Here is a 21,687-nt window from a genome sequence, read left to right as displayed (position 1 = left end):
AGAAACGTTAGTTTAACAAGGCTTAATGGTGTCTATCTAAATATTCAAACTGTTATGTTAATGAGTGACAAAAATTATCTAATGTTGAGACGCAATTGTATGACGAGGTAGTATGTCCCAATAGGGGCTTACTATATACTAAACAGTACGTACTTGGGGTATGCGATTTGAGATTCATAATTAGTCTGGATCTTTTATATACAGTCTATGGTCTGGATCATGACTACTGTGCTGTCCCCGAACCAGCTTCATGACGTAATTTCATGAAAATGAGTACCATCGTAATCGTATGTCGATACATGCATCTTAAATATTTTCTCTAACTTTCAGATGGAGCCTTGCAAATCATCTTGCAAATACGATTAACATTGTTCGTTTTAGGCAACTCTTGTAAATACCTTGAATAAAAGTGTACCATTATTTTAATAACGGAGCGGCACAACCGGAAATATAGGTTAAAAAAAATAGTAGCATCAAGCAAATATATTGTGTAGGTTAACATATGTGTAAGCAGGATTGTTTTTATGACAAATGCCAGGTTTGAATTAGCTAACACAGCCATTCAAAGCAACTGGTGATCAAATTAGCTAGCCAAATTAATTTGTTGAACTTCTGTCAATATTAACTAGATACATTTATTTTCTGTATGGGTATTTTAAATATACTTTCTGGTGAATGTATGTCAGAGTATTGCAATTAGCTTACATTTATAAAAAAAATAATGGGTTGATCTAAATTAAGGGCTGTGTTTCGATCCTGGTAACTTCAGCCCTCCATTCAGGTACCCACTGCCTAATACAATGATACACTTTCCTTGTGCTTGGTGGTAATGGTTTCCACCTCTTTAACGAATGAAAATATACTGCAGTTTGCATTAAATCCATTGGATATATTGGTGAGGAAGAGGATAAATAAATCTTGGTAAATCTTGGTAAATGACTTTGGTAAATGTAGGTATTGTATGTATTTTGATTGACAGGGACACACAATTATGTCCCCTGTTTTAAAATATACTTCAGATTGAATTACACCTATTAGATATGTTGGTGAGGGAGAGGATAAATAAATCAATGACTTATCATATTAGATATATTGGTGAGGGAGAGGACAAATAAATCTGTAACGCAAAGGCCACAACCAGACGCTTTCTAGAAATATTTTTGGAAGCAAGACACTGTCATGAGCGAGAAGCAACAAGTGCGTGAGATATCACATGCTCCCATTGACAGAAAGGAATATTTGATAGTAGCGCATGCATATGGGGCCCTGGAGGTGATATTGAATTATTATTTTCTTAAATAAAATGTGCTCTCGTTTTATAAAACCTGCTTGTTTTTTAAAATGTGCTCTCATTTTTTTAAAATGTGCTCTCATTTTTAAAAATACATATGTTTCATGATTTTTGTTCTTATGGATAACATTAGATGGAAAGGTCATTTCAATACACTACACGTTTTTACCTTGGGTCTTTGTGTTATGTCTCCTTGTTCCTTGCCCTTCAGTGTCTGAAATATCTACAGAACGAGAGCACGTTTTATAGAACGAGAACACGTATTATAAAATGAGAGCATGTTTTATAAAACAAGAGCACGTTATACTCCCTCTTGCTACTGATGTGTTTATTTAACCACAAAACACTTGTAACGACAGAGCGGCTTACTTCTACCAGGTATTGTAGTACACATACTGGAGAGAGACCACCTTGTGTAAATGTAAAATTACCACTGTCACATTTACAAACCTAAATTAGGAATGCAACCAAGCTCAGAACCAATGAGCCTACAGGGCCATACGTGAACAACAATGAGCTCAACACCACTGAAGGCCACAACAAAGCGGAAAGAAAACTTTTTAGGGATACAGATCCATTCTATGACAACAACCTTAAAAGATAAGCATGGACACACTGACACTCGTCACCATCTATATCAATTGATCCAGCACAAAAATATGACCAAAGCATGGACCAGCACTACAAAGGCAGGATGATGAAATATGCTTTCGCTCACCAAGGCTGAGGGCTCATTTGAAGAGAAATGTGGCATGGCGGTTCTTCCTCTGGGCAAACTTTTCGATGACTTTGGAAATGAAGTAATGTAGCTGCTAAATCAGCCAGATTTCGATGGAAAACATGGCCAATGCGTTGAGTCGTGGCTGTCCCAAGGTTTTTACCCTCTTCAAGGTGGAAAAGTTCCTCTCTGACTCAGATGTTGTCATAGGTGTTGTTATGATACTTTTCAGCAGAGTGATGGTCTCAGCAAAAGCCTCCTCCAGGTTGTTCTCATGGATGGATCTTATCAGAGACCGGGCCGTCTTACCAGTGTGAAGCTCAGTGTGGCGGTACAGAGTGGTCAGCTCAGACTTAAACTTTTCCTCGTATGCCTCACTTATGGTGGCCTCATCCCATCCTAGTTGTCCTCCATACACAGGAGCAGCGCAGCGCGGTTTTCCCAAACTGCATTGACAGTTCTACTTTTAAAGTTCCATTTTACAGGGGGTGGTCTTGGAATGCGTCTCTGTGTTGCCTCAGCAAGTGCCGCAACACGATTTGGAGCACCAGAGAAAAGGGTGGCAAAAGCAGTTAAATCTGCAAAAATCACCTTCAGGATGCTCATCCTTGCTGAACAAGTTGCTGCAAGGTCAGGTTCCGCTGGTGAGCATAGCAGTGAACAAACTGGGCATGTGGGTATGTCTCTCTCATTAGCCTACCCCTCGTACCCCTTGGACGTTTCCACTCATTACAGCAACACCATCATAAGTTTGAGCGATCAGCTTTTCTCTCAGCTTCAGTGGTTCCAGCACACTGTTGATGCTATTAAAGAGGACGAGTTCAGTTTTTTCTTTGACTTCCACAAACTCCAAAAACCTTTCTGTCACTGTATTGTCAGGCAACATGTATCGCAACACAACCACCATTTGTGATTTACAGGAGACATCAGTTGTCTCATCTGCCTGTATTGCAACAAATGATGTCTCATCCACTTGCTTGGCTATCTCCTCCCTGTAAACCTCATACATACAGTCTAACAGTTCATTTTGTACAGTGCTTGATGTCCCAAAGTGCCACTGATGTCTTGAATCGCCCTCACACATACAGTGGGGAGAACAAGTATTTGATACACTGCAGGTTTTCCTACTTACAAAGCATGTATAGGTCTGTAAAATTGTAGACCTGCACAAGGCTGGGATGGGCTACAGGACAATAGGCAAGCAGCTTGGTGAGAAGGCAACAACTGTTGGCGCGATTATTAGAAAATGGAAGATGTTCAAGATGACGGTCAATCTCCCTCAGTCTGGGGCTTCATTCAAGATCTCCCCTCGTGGGGCATCAATGATCATGAGGAAGGTGAGGGATCAGCCCAGAACTACACGGCAGGACCTGGTCAATGACCTGAAGAGAGCTGGGACCACAGTCTCAAAGAAAACCATTGGTAACACACTACGCCTTCATGGATTGAAATCCTACAGCGCAAGCAAGGTCCCCCTGCTCAAGCCAGCGCATGTCCAGGCCCGTCTGAAGTTTGCCAATGACCATCGGGATGATCCAGAGGAGGAATGGGAGAAGGTCATGTGGTCTGATGAGACAAAAATAGAGCTTTTTGGTCTAAAGGCAATACATTATAGAGTAGATTACTAGCCACATATCTCAGTAATTACCTCCTTAACCTATCCAAAATGAGTATTGAATTCAATACATTTCCTCTTTTGGTCCTGTTAAACTGTTCTGGTCCAAATGCAATTAATGATTAGGTTCTTCAATCTGTATTTGAACGTGTTTCACCAGGCCTGAAAATCCCAATAATTTCCAACTGTTTTTCAAACTGTCAGTAGCCTACTCCAGTTCAAACAATGTATTAGTGCAGGAAGATTAATCGAAAAGTAATCGAAACCGAAAATCCAAACCTCTAACCGTTTTTAAAATCCTGTTAATATTTTCCCCTTTATAACATACTTAACTCATGTGTAGTCACGTGACTCCACCCCGTCCAGTCAGCGGCATGAAAGCAACATGGAGGAGAACTCAAACATAGAGTCAACTGAGCAACTTGAGCAGCTTGTACCCAAGAAAAACGCAGTGTCCATCATTTGGACACATTTTGGCTTCAGTAAAGATGACACAGAGCAAAATGTAGTCAAACGTAAACACTGCAGAAAAACAGTTTCAGCGACCCAAGGTAATACCATCAATCTGTTTCAACACTTGGAGGACAATCACGTTACAGAATATGAACAGTGCATGGCTCAAAAAAAGGGAGACTGACAAGTGCCCAGCAACAAGTGCCTCCACAAAGCATTAAAACTAAACGTGACTTTTTTCACAAGACGTTTTCAATTCATCAATGTGTTTTGATTTCAAATGATTGAAATATTCAATAAATAACCATAAATAATTAATCTGTGTGTTTCCTTAAATTATTTTAAAATCACAAAAATATGCACTTTTTCATTAGAAAAAAATATCCCACCTTTAATATTTATAGTACAAACCTTGTCAATGAACTATGAGGACAACAAAAAACGTAGAAAAAACACCCCAAAACAAAATAATTGTTCAATAATCATAGTTGTGGTAAAACATTCAATAAATCGTGATTTTGGTTTTGTCATATCGTCCAGCTCTACAATGTAAGATCACTTCCACAAATTAATCATTCAAATCATGAGCCCATGTGTTGCTTATTATAAAGTTAGCTAGTTAGCAAATTGCCGTCTCCTGCTGGGAGACGTTTGAAAGTACCTTCGTACTGGAGGGGAATGGAAGGAACTATGGCAGAGAAGGAAGTACTGGCTTCAGAGTTGAAACCATTTATAATTGTCAAGATGTCTGGAACATTGCTAAAAGACATCCGATGGCTATACCAATCAACGACAACCGTGACTACCTATAAATTGACTTGTAGTACTATCTGTATGAAATGAGTCTTGGCATATTGTAGCAAAATGTGTACATTTATTTTTCAGATCTAGCTTGCCCTTCACTATACACGGTAACATAATATTGTGGGGGTTTTGGTGCACACAAAAAAAACTTCCTCTAGCGAATTATTTGTGGAAAAATATATTTTGTAAGCAAAGAAATGCAAGTGAAATACTTGCCTTTTTTACACCGGCCATGCCATGTGTGTCTGGTGAAATAAACATTATACCCACATTTGGTGGGTGATAATTTTATGGTCTGCCTGTGTGTAAGCTAATTTTGCAGGAGCATAACATGTTATGTTTCAAATGAAATAATCATTGACAACCTTCTGTTTACAGTGAGTGCCAAGGACCTGTTTTCTGAAGACTACTTTCAAATTAGCAACCACAATGAGATTAAAAACATCACTACTGAAGGAACCAAAACATATCCTTTTCAATTGTGTGAATAATGGAACATTTCAACTTTCAGCTTTGCTTTGACCTGATTGTCTTTTTTTATAAAAAAAACAAACAAACATTAGTCAATAATATGGACAGCAATCATAAAGGAAAAGTTGCCAACACCATTGAAGACATAGGTTAGTTGAAGACTTAGTTCTTCTCCAGGGTGTTTGTGCCAGATCCTTTAACTTGTGTTTACACAGCGGACCAGAGCTGAGACAAATATGATGTTCAGAAGTCTCATAGACCTCGCATCAGTACTTGTTAAAATATTAATTGAAAACCTGTATTTTTAGGGTTTTCTCTAGCCCATCTGCACTCCCTGATAGGCTTTGTTTGCAGGTCTGTTCTAATTGTCTGTTTAAAGTCTTGAAAACTTTCTGCTCTGACCAAGGCAAGGATTCATTTTCCGGGATTATTCTAGGTGAGACTGAAATGTGTACGTAGAACACATACATGTTACTCACCAGTATAAACATTTTGCATATTGAATTCCTCTCCCAATGGAAATGATCTTGGGCATCATGTAGTACAGCTCTGATCTGTGGAAAAAGCACGCTTAACATTGTGCCACATTTTGCAATGCTTATGGATTCACTGATGCTGTAACTTTTGTCTCCTATTGTATTATGTAAATTATACTCTTTAACAATCAATGGGTACATTAGGCTTAATTTAGATGTTTGAAATATGTGTAGCCTAGCGACTTGCTGTTTCCCATTTGTGCTTTAAAGTCCTATTTACATTTTCCAAAAGTATTTAAATACTCTTGAGCTTGAACATTATTTTGTCGGTAAACTTGGTGTAAATCGCGGTCTGGAGCCACTCTTGAGGTGCAACCTTTCAAGCTAGTGTGGAGCCCCCTGCTGTTTCCAAATAAAGGAGAAGAAAATCAGTTTGACTTCAAGAAAACAATAACTGATGAAAATTTTTTCAGATGAAGTGATTTTGTTATTATTATTATTATTGTTAGATAATAGACCATAACATTTCTCATTCTGAAGTGAAATCTGTGGGAGATTTTTTAATCTTGCTTCTCACCTAATTTCAGATTCATTTAAGCTTTGGGTTGGTGTTTCTGTAATGAATAATTAATGCAACACACCAAAATGCCACATTAAAATTCTTGCTCCAACTAAAGTACATTTCTGGTGATGTCTGTCTGCAGTGGAGCTTGGTGTCATTTTTAAAGCTGCTCCTGTTCTGTCCACTGTGCACCAGTTTTTCAATCTCTGCCGTTGGGCTGCAGATCATTTGGGGGTTGATTGGCGAACGCAGACCCCTTTCTTTCAGATGGTCAAATTTCTTTGGACTGTTTCTTCTGTTTCTGTGGAATGTTTCTCCCTGCATTGTGGCTGTGGAATTCCTACAGTGAGGAGAACAAGTATTTGATACACTGCCGATTTTGCAGGTTTTCCTACTTCCAAAGCATGTAGAGGTCTGTAATTTCCAGAAAATCACATTGTATGATTTTTAAATAATTAATTTGCCGTAAGTATTTGATCACCTACCAACCAGTAAGAATTCCGTCTCACACAGACCTACATGGCAGGACCTGGTCAATGACCTGAAGAGACCTGAAGAGAGCTGGGACCACAGTCTCAAAGAAAACCATTAGTAACACACTACGCCGCCATGGATTAAAATCCTGCAGCGCACGCAATGTCCCCCTGCTCAAGCTAGCGCATGTCCAGGCCCATCTGAAGTTTGCCAATGACCATCTGGATGATCCAGAGGAGGAATGGGAGAAGGTCATGTGGTCTGATGAGACAAAAATTTAGTTTTTTGGTCTATACTCCACTTGCCGTGTTTGGAGGAAGAAGAAGGATGAGTACAACCCCAAGAACACCATCCCAATCGTGAAGCATGGAGGTGGAAACATCATTCTTTGTTGATGCTTTTCTGCAAAGGGGACAGGACGACTGTACCGTATTGAGGGGAGGATGGATGGGGCCATGTATCGCGAGATCTTGGCCCACAACCTCCTTCCCTCAGTAAGAGCATTGAAGATGGGTCGTGGCTGGGTCTTCCAGCATGACAACGACCCGAAACACACAGCCAGGGCAACTAAGGAGTGGCTCCGTAAAAAGCATCTCAAGGTCCTGGAGTGGCCTAGCCAGTCTCCAGACCTAAACCCAATAGAAAATCTTTGGAGGGAGCTGAAAGTCCATATTGCCCAGCAACAGCCCCGAAACCTGAAGGATCTGGAGAAGGTCTGTATGGAGGAGTGGGCCAAAATCCCTGCTGCAGTGTGTGCAAACCTGGTCAAGAACTACAGGAAACGTATGATCTCTAATTGCAAACAAAGGTTTCTGTACTAAATATTAAGTTCTGCTTTTCTGATGTATCAAATACTTATGTCATGCAATGAAATGCTAATTAATTTCTTAAAAATCATACAATGTGATTTTCTGGATTTTTGTTTTAGATTCCATCACTCACAGTTGAAGAGTACCTATGATAAAAAGTACAGACTTGTACATGCTTTGTAAGTGGGAAAACCTGCAAAATTCGGCAGTGTATCAGATACTTGTTCTCCCCACTGTGCCAACTGGGTGCGTCCTTATTCCTCAAGGCTGCCAGCGGACCTATACCCATTCGGGCTAAAAGGAATGGATCAGGCAGTGCGACTGGGCATGCATCCTCTTATGGTCCTGCTTTTCTCCTTGATTGACTGGCGAGGCTTAAATGTGACCAGCTCTAAGAGTTCAGGCCAATGGAGTATGTTTGCACCAAACCTCCAACATGCTTCAAGTATGTTTTAATGAATTGTTAGCAGAGCTTAAACAAGTTTTGAAGGCTGGTCTCCGTCTTTTCACAGCTTCTTATGGAAATACAGGCTACTGCTGGCGTCATTGTCCACCTTTCCCAGGATGCTGCCTTGGGAAGAGCATGGCGTTAAGAGTGATGTTTTTTGGTTGTCTCAGTCGCACCTCCCTAAGCCTGACAAACAAATGTTGTTATACGTATCCTTTACACTACCTTACTTTAGTGATTCATTAGGTGACCTCCACACTCGCTGAGGAGTGAGAAAAGGGAGATAGCACCACTCGCAGGCCTCCCTGAATCTTGTCTTTTAACCTCTGGTATTGGATTTGGGAGGCCTATCCCCAGAACCTCCGAATCACATACCTGGTTTGCATGGCTTAGCATGTCGCTACTTAGCGTTCTGCCTTGCATGGTTCAGTGCCTTTGCCCTCTTCTACTAGGAAAGGGTGTAAGAGACACACCTAGCAACAATTATAGAGAGATGCCTTCCCTTGTCTCTGAGCTTGGTTTGCTCCACCCTGTTCACAGAAGTGAACATGCTTGCTCAGAGAAGTGAACATAGACCCTTGCGACCATAATGGGTACATTCTTCAGTTTGTCACAAGACTGGACCCGTTTCAGGGGCTGGTTGGGTCATCTGTTCTATTCAGGTATTGACAGTGGAAATTGCTTTGCTACTGTGGAAGCAGGTTAGTCCAGTCGCTACTTTTTGGTGATCAATGGGGCAGGATATTACGTCACTTTCTGGACTTATTTCTGTATGTTCCAGTTCTTCAAGTTTGCTGTTCCCCAGGTTACACTGCGCCCTGCCTGGCTTTTGAACTTCAGTCTCCCCCTTCATTTTTGCATCAGCTGACCAGCTGCATCTGCATGTTCTTCTCATATGCATTTATATGGACCAGACTGGAAAGTTCAAGGCAATTTTTCCGTAGCTTACATTAGCATGGGTCTTAAGCCAGTTTGCAGTGTGCGTGCACACTTCAAAATAGGAGTGGTTTGAAGGGTTGTCTGGGGCTGAGTTTTACCTGGTTGCAAAATGGGCCTCGCTGTATAACTTTGCGTTTCTACTCCCTTCATGTCATTGCCCCTAGCCTGACGTGTGGTGATTGATCTGGTAGCCTTATCACGTGGGCTTTTTTTCTGGCCCCCTTCTTTCTTTTGGTCTAGTGGCCTAAGGCCTCTTACGTCAGTGTTCCGCCTCCTGTTTAGCGGAGACATTTTATTTTCAGAAAGTAATCCTTTGGTTATATCTTTTGGGCCCCACGCATTCAGGTCGCTGTGCAAGTGTTACGAAGGTTATATTCAGATCTAAAGGTTATCAAGTTTGAGTCCGGTGGATGAAGAAAATGGCAATTCACTTACTGTTATTATTTTGCTTCAATATACATATACAATATAAATTATTATTTCCAAAGCGTTCAATAATAATAATACAAATGTATCTAGGGTTTTTTTCTCTCTCTTGTAGTATACATAGGCTATCATTAAGTTGAGATGCAGTTACCGACCCTGGACGATGTGGAGTTAGGGTGTGAATATTTTTGTTAATATTAGTAATTTTGGTTGGATATGTTGTTGGAACCACTGGTCTTTCTTAACACCTGAACACATAAAGAGCTTGTAAGCTGCCTGGGCTGGACCACAGCAGATGAGCTCTACTCCTGCAGTGAGGACCACCATATTCTGAGATGGAACCTGCTGACCAACGAAACCAATCTGGTAGTGAAGCTGCAAGAGGACCTCTTCCCCATCGATCTTCACTGGTTGCCCAAGACTGTGGGAGGGAAGAAGCAGGCGCAGGCAGAGATCTTTGTGCTTACCAGCACTGATGGCAAGTCAAAAACAGGCTCAATAATGATTAGACTAATAAAATGATTTACTGTTGCAGGCAGTAGTTATGACGATGGCTATGCTTGTCATACCTCAAGTGCTATAAAATGCGCAAGTATGGCATCACTAACATAAAAAAACATTATACATTTCCCTCCACTAATATTGGCACCCTTGGTCAATATGAGTAAAACGCGCTGTGAATTTCTTTTTAGTTGTTTATGTTCTTGCTCTTTCTTTTAAAATATTAACAAAACTGTAACCTTTAAAGTAAAACAATTGAAAAACAAATATTTTTTCTCAAATATACAGTTGGGAGAACAAGTATTTCATAAAGTGCCGATTTTGCAGGTTTTCCTACTTACAAAGCATTTAGAGGTCTGTAATTTTTATCATAGGTACACTTCAACTGTGAGAGACAGAATCTAAAACAACAATCTAGAAAATCACAAATTAATTACTTAAAAATCATACGTGATTTTCTGGATTTTTGTTTTAGATTCCGTCACTCACAGTTGAAGTGTACCTATGATAAAAATTACAGACTTCTGCATTCTTTGTAAGTGGGAAAACCTGCAAAATCGGCACTTTATGAAATACTTGTTCTCCCCACTGTATGTGGGCCACAATTTGTGCACATTCAAATGCAACTTCTCTTTGCTCAGGTAACAGCTGAGTGTTCTCCTATAATGTGTAATGAGGCTTGAGAATAATGAGGCTGGAGAGCATGGCAAGGGATCTGAGACCATTCCTACATACAGAATGTCTCCAAATATTTCCGATTACAAGGATGGTGTTTGTGGACTTGCCTTTTCAGTTCATTGCACAGGTTTTCTATGAGGCTAAGGTCAGGGGACTAGGCCTTGACAATACCTTGATTCTGTAAGATACAACCACGGCCTGGAAGAAACAACCAAGATACAAGCTTCCTGGCAGAGACAGTCAGGTTTTGATTCAATCTGCTGGTACTTAGTGGAGTCCATGAGGGCCTTTGGATGAAAAACAGCCCCACAACATCACAGATCCACCCACATACTTAACAATGGGTACTTTTCTGCATGGCTATCTTTCTGTCATTGCCAAACCCACCTCTATTTTGGTGTCATCTGACCATCGAAGTCGGTCCCATTGAAAGTTCCAGCATAATTTGGCAAATTGTAGGTGCTGTTGTTTGATGACAGCAATAGCTTTCTTATGGCCAGATCATAGTTTTGGAGACTTTCTGACCCAAAGACCTGACTAACGTCTGCAATTCTCCAGCTGTGATTCAAGGAGATTGTTTGGACACTCAAATCATCCTTCCCACTGTACGTGGGGTCAATATAGACACATCTTCTTTCAGTCCCATTGTGAACATCTCCAGTTGCTTTAAACTTCTTGGAAATGGTTGAGCAATTTTTATATAGCCATTCCTGATTTGTGCATCTGAACAACACATCGTTACTGTATTCTCGGGTCCTTCCCATAGTGATGGATACCTATGTGAATTTGGCCTGTGTGTCACCTCATTTCTAGCCCAGTGAAACCAGAAGTCAAAGCTTACCACTTCATGTTCCTAATCACTCAGGTGAACTACAAAACGTGAAATATGAAAGGGAATGCATTTGTTAGATTTTAATCATAAGAATTCCTAGGGGTGCCAGTACTAGAGGCATGTTTTGGAGACAAATGTGTTTTAAATTTTTCAATCATTTTACTTTAGTTGAAGGTGGGATTATTCTAAATATTTTGAATGAAAGACCAAAAGGATAAACGGCAAATACATTTATTTTACAACCTGTTTTGCTCATATTTCCCAAGAGCTCCAGTGTTAGTGGAGGGAAATGTAGTTTCTTACATTATTCAGCAACACCAAATAACCACACGTGGTCCACTTGAACAAGGTGGTCTTGGGCGGCTTCAAAATTAAACTTGGTATGATTTGTTTCTAGTAAGAATGCAATCTGTCCTTATTATAGTACCTAAAGTGTTGTTTATTCTAAGTTAAATTTGTTTTCTATTTTGGTATTAGTGAAGCAGTTGTCAACATTTTCCCAGGTAGCTACAGTGCAAAGAGTTTGTCATCACTGGCTAGTAAGGATGCAACGGAACAGTGGGCCCACATATTGCAGGTTGTGGGTAACGTTTCGGTTTCGGTATGAATGACGTCATCATGTTAGAAGTGTTTCCACTCGAGTAGCCGACAATGGCAAAGCAATGCTTGCAGACTGTACTTTGTTAACGATCTTCTTACCCTCGTCATCGTATTGAACGCTGAATCCAAAATGTTCCTACACAGGAGATTTGAAAGACGGCGGTGCCTCTACAAATTTGCTTCTCTCTGAACACACTTTAGCTCTGGTCACGCACAGAGGGGAACTGCTGAATGTTAGATGTCAGCAAGACACTTGTGACAGTTGTCTGCTTTTCTCCCAACACTGTTGTTCATGAGGTGGAAACTTCCCGCAGGTACCATGGGAAATTGAAAATTCAATCAGGGGTTTTGGAGAATAGCATCTTGGTTTTGTTGTTTGAATCTGTTGAAGGGAATGAAAACAAAGCCCACTATGTTTTTTGCAAGAAGTCTTTCAAACTTGGCACATTTATGGGAATTAAATCCTTGGAAGCCCATATGAATTGTGAGAAACAAAAAAACTATATAAACGCTTCAGAAAGTACAGCCAGTAACGTTGTTTGCAGTAGGCTTACTGCTCTAACAACAGTGGGTACTTGACGCAAATTGGTGTCCTTATGAATTTTTCTTGCATGGGGTGTTGTTGTGAAATTGGTCTTAAATTTAATTCGTAGTGGCATTAAATATCTTTCGTTTCAAATTTAACTTGCTGAGACCTGATGATACCCTGTGGGGCGCCTTTGGGGAGGTTTCCTACTGAGATGTCATTGCAACTCATCCATTGGTTGTTTAAGGGGGAGGGGGTTGTGATCCCTTTGATTTTTGAGACATTGCTGTGGAGTAAAGTTTGTCAGCCCTCAGTAGCCCCCTAACGGCCTGGGGCCCCAAGCAGTTGCCTGCCTTACCTGTTCACAAGTTAAATGTCTGGATTGTGGATCTGGCGTGTAGTCTGCAGTGCAATAAGCATGTTATGGACATTTTAGGAATATTACTGACCTATTTTAACTCTGCGGTTCACGTGTGGGTATTGAACGATAGGGGGTGTATTGAACGGTTCAATAGGCACGTTTGTGTGGCATGACAACCTTGTTAAAATATTGTTGCTGCCTGCAATTAATTGCTGCGAAGGTTATAATACACTGCTCAAAAAAGTTAAGGGAACACGTAATCATCACAGTATAACACCAAGTCAAGTTAAACTTAAGGTGACAAAAAGGTGCAATTAAGAGGCAACCCCAAGACAAAAAGTACCTGCAGCCCATTCAGGTTGTACAGGTAGGCTATCTCCACCAGTATTAGCAGGTCTGCCATTGCCACCCAATTCTCTTCACAGATGAGAGCAGGTTCAGATTGAGCACATGTGACAGACATGACTACTGCCTGCGACATCATCCAGCATGACCAGTTTGGCGGTGGGTCAGTCATGGTCTGGGGAGGCATATCCTTGGAGGGTTGCACAGACCTCCATGTGATAGCCAACGGTACCCTGACTTCTGTTAGGTACCAGGATGAAATCCTTCGACCCATCTTCAGATTTTACTCTGGTGCAATGGGCCCTGGGTTCCTCATGGTGCAGGATAATGCACAGCCTCCTGTGGCCAGAGTGTGTAGGCAGTTCCTGGATGACGAAGGCATTGATGCTATTGACTGGCCCTCACGTTTCCCAAACCTGAATCCAATTGAGAACCTCTGGGACATTATGTATCTGTGTTTCCAAAGCTGCGAAATAGCACTGCAGACTGTCCAGGAGCTCATTGATGCCCTGATCCAGGGCTGAGAGGAAATCCCTCAGGACACCATCCACCATCTCATTAGGAGCATGTTCAGGCGTTGTCAGGAGTGCATACAGGCACGTGGGGGCCATAGACACTACTGAATCACATTAATTGAATCACAAGTTGGAACAACCTGTGATTCAATTAATTCAATGTTCAATATGCATTGCAGGCTTAGTGCATTGACCTGACATTTGTTACTGTGAAGGGTATTGTATTTCTATTTTTGCTCCAAATATCTGCCCAATAAGTGACATTTTCAACCAGGTTATTATTATAATTTTTTTTTTAAATAATTTGATCTGAAATGGGCAGTGTGAAACCCTATTGGAATAAATAAGATTGGAAACAAATGTCTTTGCTATGATTCAGACTAAACAAATTGACTAATAGGTCAGAAAACGACCTAGGACTAATCTTGCTTAGTGATCGGTATATTTCGGTACACATGGAAATTAGGGTGGAGATTGAAACCTCAACAAAGTATATAATTGGAGGCAATAATAGTTGGTTGCTAGTCTGAATTTATCCTATTTTGTCTGCAGTGACATAAATTCAAGTAATCCAACTCCACAAACAGAGCAATAATATTGGATTTTTTTTTAAATGGTTATGTTTATTACATAGACTTGGTGCAAATATGAATTCCAAATTAATTGTAGGCAAATTAAATGTACAAATCCTTTAGGTTGGAGGTTGAGGTTTTCTCCAAGGTACATCAATGCATGGTCTGTGTGAAATGTCTCTGGGTGACCTCTTGCGCTTCTATGTCTATATCAGCTCTAAACACACACAGTGGAGATGTATGGCCGTGGCAGGCGGCGTGTGGTAACAATGTTAATGGCAGTGTAGGGTTGCATAAACACACCCACAAACTGAAGCAGCAATTTTCCTTGGCAGACCATGTAGTCATGAAGGCTTTTTCAAGAATCACATGTTTGTACCTTTCTGGTACAAAAATTATGACTTTTGTCATCATATTGTTAATGGTACATTTGTCACAAATTAAGTGCTTGTTAGGACAAGCTATTGATCTCTACGGAGAGCGCGTGCCTGTGTTTTCAGTGTAGTCTAAAAGTCCTATATCATAAATACACGGCAACTCAATTTTTTATTGCACAATATTCTACTGCATCTTGTAACAGCACATTTGTTTTTGTTTTTCTGTTTTTAATGTCAGTAAAACTTTACATGGCTATGAAATGGTTAAATAGATACCGCAGATATATAGCATTGGTGGGTGGGGAAAGTCTATAGCAACTTTTGTGGCTTTCTCATTTGGTGCGTGGGCCTCTCAGTCTGAGGCGATATGTCAAGCATGGATTTGGTTCGAAGTACCGACAGACACAGAGCATATGTTGTGAACAGTTTGAGTTGGGTGTTTAACAGTCCTCTCTTTAATAGAATTTACATTTTTGTAAATATATTTTAATTTTGTGTCTTTAAATAAAGCAGCCGTGGATATAGATATATATATATATATATATATATATATATATATGTGTGTATATATATATATATATATATATGTATATGTATATGTATGTATATATATATATATATATATATACAGTATCTCACAAAAATATTTAATTTGTTTTAATTATTTGATACACTCACTACTTTACATTGTAGCAAAGTGTCATTTCTTCAGTGTTGTCACATGAAAAGATATAATAAAAAATTAGCAAATGTGAGGGGTGTACTTACTTAAGTGAGGGGAGATACTGTATATCAAAAATTATAAACACCACACTTTTGTTTTTGCCCCCATTTATCATGAGCTGAACTCAAAGATCTAAGACTTTCTCTATGTACCCAAAAGGCCTATTTCTCTCAAATAATGTTCACAAATCTGTCTAATTCTGTGTTAGTGAGCACTTCTCCTTTGCCGAGATAATCCATCCACCTCACAGGTGTGGCATATCAAGATGCTGATTAGACACACAGATTGCACAGGTGTGCCTTAGGCTGGCCACAATAAAAGGCCACTCAAAAATGTGCAGTTTACCTGTACTGGGGGGGTCCGAAAACGAGTCAGTATCTGGTGTGACCATCATTTGCCTCACACAGTGTAACACACTGTTGCTGGATATTGGCAGGACATGGAACACGCTGTCGTAACCTGATTGCAGTTCATCGTCGTAACCGACTTGAGTGGGCAAATGCTCACATTTGATGGCGTCTGGCACTTTGGAGAGGTGTTCTCTTCATCTGTACAGGGCAGAAGGCGTCATGTGGGTTAGCGGTTTGCTGATGTCAACGTTGTGGATCGCGTGGCCCATGGTAGTGGTGGGGTTATGGTATGGGCAGGCGTGTGTTATGGACAACGAACACCGTTGCATTTTATTGATGACATTTTGAATGCACAGAGATACCGTGATGAGATCCTGAAGCCCATTGTTGTGCCATTCATCCACAACCATCACCTCATGTAGCAGCATGATAATGCACAGCCCCATGTTGCAAGGATCTGTACACAATTCGTGGAACCTGAAAACATTCCAGTTCTTGCATGGCCAGCATACTCACCGGACATGTCACCCATTGAGCATGTTTGGCATGCTCTGGATTGGTGTATATGACAGCATGGTCCATGTCCTGCCAATATCCAGCAACTTCGCACAGCCATTGAAGAGGAGTGGACCAACATTCCACAGGCCACAATCAACAACCTGATCAACTCTATGCGAAGGAGATGTTACACTGTGTGAGGCAAATGATGGTCACACCAGATACTGACTAGTTTTCGGACCCCTCAAAACAGGGAAACTTCACATTTTTGAGTGGCCTTTTATTGTGGCCAGCCTAAGGCACACCTGTGCAATAATCATGCTGTCTAATCAGTATCTTGATATGCAACGCCTGTGAGGTGGATGGATTATCTCAGCAAAGGAGAAGTGCTCACTAACACAGATTTTGACAGATTTGTAAACATTATTTGAGAGAAATAGGCCTTTTGGGTACATAGGGAAGGTCTTAGATCTTTGAGTTCAGCTCATGATAAATGGGGGCAAAAACAAAAGTGTTGCGTTTATAATTTTGTTCAGTGTGTGTGTGTGTAATATATATATATAATATACATTTCACTACCTGTTTTTCTGGGTCGGCAGCATTCACTTGTGTTAGGACGTCTAAATATAGAAACGGGAGAGAGCAGCAGCATGCTTATTTGCAGTTGAAGGCAACCAGAAATTGCATAGAACATTCAGATTTTTTTAATATGCACAGCCACTAAGTATATGGTAGGCTGGAGTCTTTGATAACTGTCTCCATGCCTGATCGCTAACCGTTTCTAGCAGATAGGAACCTACAGAAATACTTTTCTTTAATTATTCTGTTTTGTGTTAATGTGGACAATGTAAGTAAAGCTTTATGCATGTTATCCCCTCTGAAGCTGCTTGATTGGATGTTATCCTTTGTTCTATTCTTGGAGCATGAGTAGATCAACTAGTGGTAGTATTTACTGTCATATTTGACCCAAAATGAAAAGGTGGTCATGCTAAAAGATTGCCGGCCTGTAGGGCTCCATCATGTAAATTGCAATATGATGTACAACATCCAAACTGCCAGCTTCTGCAATTTTCCTCATTATTTGGCATTACATTAATTCAATAGAAACTAAACTATGGTACTTCCTGTAAAGAAACATGCTAGGTTTATTCACTACATGCACAGAGGGGCTATCTCACTCTGCATGGCATGTACATGATTACTTACAAAAATCAATATTGCTGCCCAAGAATGGCCCATGTTCTGTGGTACGGGAGAGAGGACGGAATTCCACTCTGTCATGTCCATCAATGCCCCTGTGTCTGGCCTTAATGCCCCTGTGTCTGGCCTTAATGCCCCTGTGTCTGGCCTTAATGCCCCTGTTTCTGGCCTTAATGCCCCTGTGTCTGGCCTTAATGCCCCTGTGTCTGGCCTTAATGCCCCTGTTTCTGGCCTTAATGCCCCTGTGTCTGGCCTTAATGCCCCTGCAAAAAAGTTGTTAATTTCAGCCAAAGTGACTTCCTCCCGGGTTGTCACACTGACACAGGGCTGTATACATTCTCACTAGTTTTTCAGGACGGTTTGCAAACGCATAAGAAATACAAAGTCCCTGCTTCCCTCAGTGACTCCTTCGTTGACTTGTACTGGTGGTTTCTTCTTTTGTTTTCTGATTAACTCAGAGGTCAGAACTAACGTCTAGCATTGATTTCCTTTATGTTTAATAATGATTTGTACCGGTGTTCTTCTACCTGTGTGTAGGTAAGTTTCACCTGGTTTCTAGAGTGGGTCGCATTGAGAAGACTGTGGACGCCCACAAAGGTGCTGTATTAGCTGGGAGATGGAACTACGATGGGACAGCTCTCATCACAGGTGAGGGGGCATATGGCCATAAATAAAACATAAGGAAACAACCATATACTGCTCAGTTTGGAAGTGGAATTCATATTGTGGATTTTGTTTTTTCAGCTGGAGAGGATGGGCAGATCAAGATTTGGTCTAAGAGTGGCATGCTGCGGTCCACCTTGGCCCAGCAAGGTAAGATTTGTAGAACATCACGTGTGTATGTGTATTTATATAGTCATACATTGGTGCTTTCGAACAATAAAAATTGTCATGAATAATCAGATAATCTTCTGTAGTTAATTCATGCTATGTTTTGTTATAAACTGTGGACAGTGTTTGACTGGACCCTTAGACCAGAATGTTGCAGCTCTTAAATGTTGGCCCCCAAAAAACCACAATTACTGGCAGTGTTTATTTGTTGCCCATGTAAATCTTAAAGATGGTTGATGGTCTTCAATGCCATAGTTCTATAATCTCTTAGCATTGTGCTCTTCATCAAGGCACTAAGTACAAACACATCTACATTAGGCTACTGTATAAACACAGATCAGTTTCTCTTATCTGGGTGGGTGTGCAGGCATTTGATCCAACACAGAATCACAGTTAAGCTTTTTAAGGTATTGCCCTTTGATGTTTAGGCAGAAATGTGGTTAGAATTGGGTTGAGTCAGGGGCCTGTAAACAGTAGCATTCCTGATGGATGGTTGTCGAAATACTTGTTTTAAATAAATGTTTCCAAAATTCAACCAAATACATAAGGTGGGCTACTTTAATAATAGCCAAAGGCATATGGTAACCAACATGACTAGATATGTTTATCTACAAACATTAATCAGGGTGGATCTGTAATTTATACAGAGCATGCAGTTTTGCTATTTCCATTTTTAGAATAGGTTGACTATATGACATTTCAATTATATCTTTTCTATTCATGTTTGTGAAGGGAACTTCAGCCTATAGAGCTTGGTGATGTGTTTGTTTCTGCTTGTAATGCAGTTTTTGTTGCTTGGGGCGCATAGATTTAATTAATGACTTTGGACAATGTTAATAATGCTAATTCCAGGCTGGTAGAGTGTTGATTTGGGGAAAATGACTATGGGCCTTCAAGTACAACTCGGGTGAGAGATGTGGACTCGAGTCACATGACTTGGACTCGAGTGCGACTCGAGTCACATATTTTGAGACTTGACTTGGTAGCGTCAGGTTGTTAATTTGGACGTGATTGAGAACTAGCATTCAGGGCATCTGGATTGGTTCTGAAAATAGTTACATTTGGATTTGAGGACTATATCGAGGTGGGCAGGAAAATGACAGCAGTATGCAAAACATGCTAAACTAAAATTACCGATGTGCTAGCCATGAAGTCTAACTTTGTTAGACTCCAGAAATCCCACAAAGACAGGTTAGAATGACATTATGGTGGTGCTGTGCTAGCTAAGGCTAATGTGTGTTAATGCCAGAATGAGATACTGTTTAAAATAATGTTAGCAAAATGGGGAGAAGGTATTTCCTGGTGATTAGTTTAGCAACAGTCTTATTGATGGAGGGTTATGCAGTACCTTCCTCTATTCTCATTTACCAATGAGATTCCCATGGTATTTCCTCACTTTAGCTAAGTATTTCTTGTAATATTTTAACCCTAGTTACTCATAGCTAATGTTAACTAACCAAAAAAAAGATTTGATTGTTGAGACTTGTGACATGACTCGATATGAGCTGTGGAACTTGGGACTTACTTGAGACTAGAACCCAAATTAATTATTTTGGGTTCCAAAAATTATTTGAAACCTCAGCGTGAAAAGGACTTGCACATAAATGGTACGACCCCAGGGCAAATTGGAAAAGCAGAATCCCTAAGACTTTATTGAATGGGTGGAGGTGTCTTTAAAAAAATTACAAATAAATAAAGGTCAGCTGTACAAGTGGTTCATGCTCTTCTTATCCCATCTTGTTTACTGTTCTGTTATGTGGTCAGGTGAAGCAAAAAGACCTAGTAAAGCTGCAACCGGCTTAAACACAGCAGCACACCTTATTGTCAAATGCCATACAGAACTAACGTCAACACCATACATGGCAGTCTTTCAAGATTAAGGAGAGCTTAAATAATTCTCTTTTAGTGTTTTCAATATTGCTAGATTTTATTTTGCTTTATAATTTGTAATTAAGTTACTTCTCTTGAAGTACAAAACCAGTACAAAACCAGAGGAATCCCATGGCCCTCTTTATGCAGCAGAGGTTTTAGAATGAAAATTAAAAGATATCCTGAGGTGCAGATTGCAATAATCACTTTGGAGGGCAGTGCTCACTACCAAGTCGGCAGGTTTCTTCCTGATGAATTTCATAAATGATCAACCGGTTTCTATGATTTGTGATTGCTGATTGGCTAGTAGCCGTGGTGTATATATGGAGGTATGAGAGGGTATAGGATATGGCCAGTATACCCCGCCTAAGAGCAGCTTTGTTTTGACCTTGTAGATGTTGATTTTGTGAAAGAAAATATAGCTATTTCTATTTTCAGAAAAATTATTTTCCTTGTATTTTCAATGGACGTTCTTACATTCCCCACAAGGGGCATTGTCTTTTTTATTTTAAATGTCTCCTTTCAACAACTCCCAACCCATTCAGGACAGTTGAAGATTGTGACAAGCCCTCCACATAGGCATTCACGCCAAGCCATTCTACTTTGTTCCACTGTACTCTTCCTGCAGCTGCTAAATCAATATAAGGGAAACACTGGCTTAGACAGTCATCTACTGTAGTACAGTTTGAAGCACTACAGGACATACCTCATGATACATGTTCCGACCATCTTTAGGCATGCATAGTTATGTCTACAGTTTGTGTATATGTTGTTTACTTTCTGGACTATTGGGTTTTCATGCTGCTGAATTGAGTAGAAAATGCAGTCAGTGCTCCAGTTCTTTTTAATGCGGCATAAAGTTTAAACTGTTTATTCAAGTGGAGTTTTATTAAAAGCCGTAAAAGACTTCTAATGATACAGTATTTGCATACAGACGGTTCACTTAATTTCTTCATTGTGCTGTTTGCAATTTGAATGTTCCTTCACAGTAGTTGCCCTGAGAAAATGAAGGCGATGATGATGATGATGATAAAAAAAAAAAACCTGGCCATCCAGATGACATGGATGGCATTCGCCTGAATGAATGGTTTCTTTGCTTCCATAGCAAACTGGGCAGAGGCATGAGCAGTTTAACCACACGAAGCACATTCTCTCTCAGTCCTCTATTGAATGTGTGTGTCTGTGTTGTTGTGAACCATAGCATTGACTGGACAGGCTTGAGAGAGAATGAGCAGCACAGCCGCTGTTGCACGTACAGAGCCCCAGATTTGTAGAGCGTTTGTTGGATTTGCTGGTGTCACCAAACAGGTGTAGACTCATTATCCATACTGCAGATGTGTCTGTGCAGGTGCTGTTTTCACTTATGCACACATGCACAGTACACACACATTCACACACACACACACACACACACATTCACAC

General features: G+C 40.4%; 1 protein-coding gene across 5 annotated transcripts in view; it reads left to right on the top strand.

Moving 5' to 3' along the window:
- Window positions 1-21,687, top strand: part of ift80 (intraflagellar transport 80 homolog (Chlamydomonas)) — a 91,135-nt gene that overhangs the window by 2,316 nt on the left and 67,132 nt on the right. For 4 of the 5 annotated variants that reach the window (XM_010900543.3, XM_010900630.4, XM_010900461.4 and 1 more), the window contains exons 2-5: window positions 5,260-5,347; window positions 9,743-9,964; window positions 18,103-18,213; window positions 18,310-18,378. In XM_010900543.3, the coding sequence (XP_010898845.1) occupies window positions 5,311-5,347; window positions 9,743-9,964; window positions 18,103-18,213; window positions 18,310-18,378 (439 nt within the window). In that variant the 5' untranslated portion in view covers window positions 5,260-5,310. The remainder of the gene's footprint in view (window positions 1-5,259; window positions 5,348-9,742; window positions 9,965-18,102; window positions 18,214-18,309; window positions 18,379-21,687) is intronic. The other variant, XM_020046884.2, reaches the window with a different exon arrangement.

This window comes from Esox lucius, chromosome 1, assembly GCF_011004845.1.
Source record: "Esox lucius isolate fEsoLuc1 chromosome 1, fEsoLuc1.pri, whole genome shotgun sequence".
Lineage (NCBI taxonomy): Eukaryota > Metazoa > Chordata > Actinopteri > Esociformes > Esocidae > Esox > Esox lucius.
The sequence above is the reverse complement of the archived record's forward strand: the minus strand, read 5'-3'. Positions and strand labels throughout refer to the sequence as shown.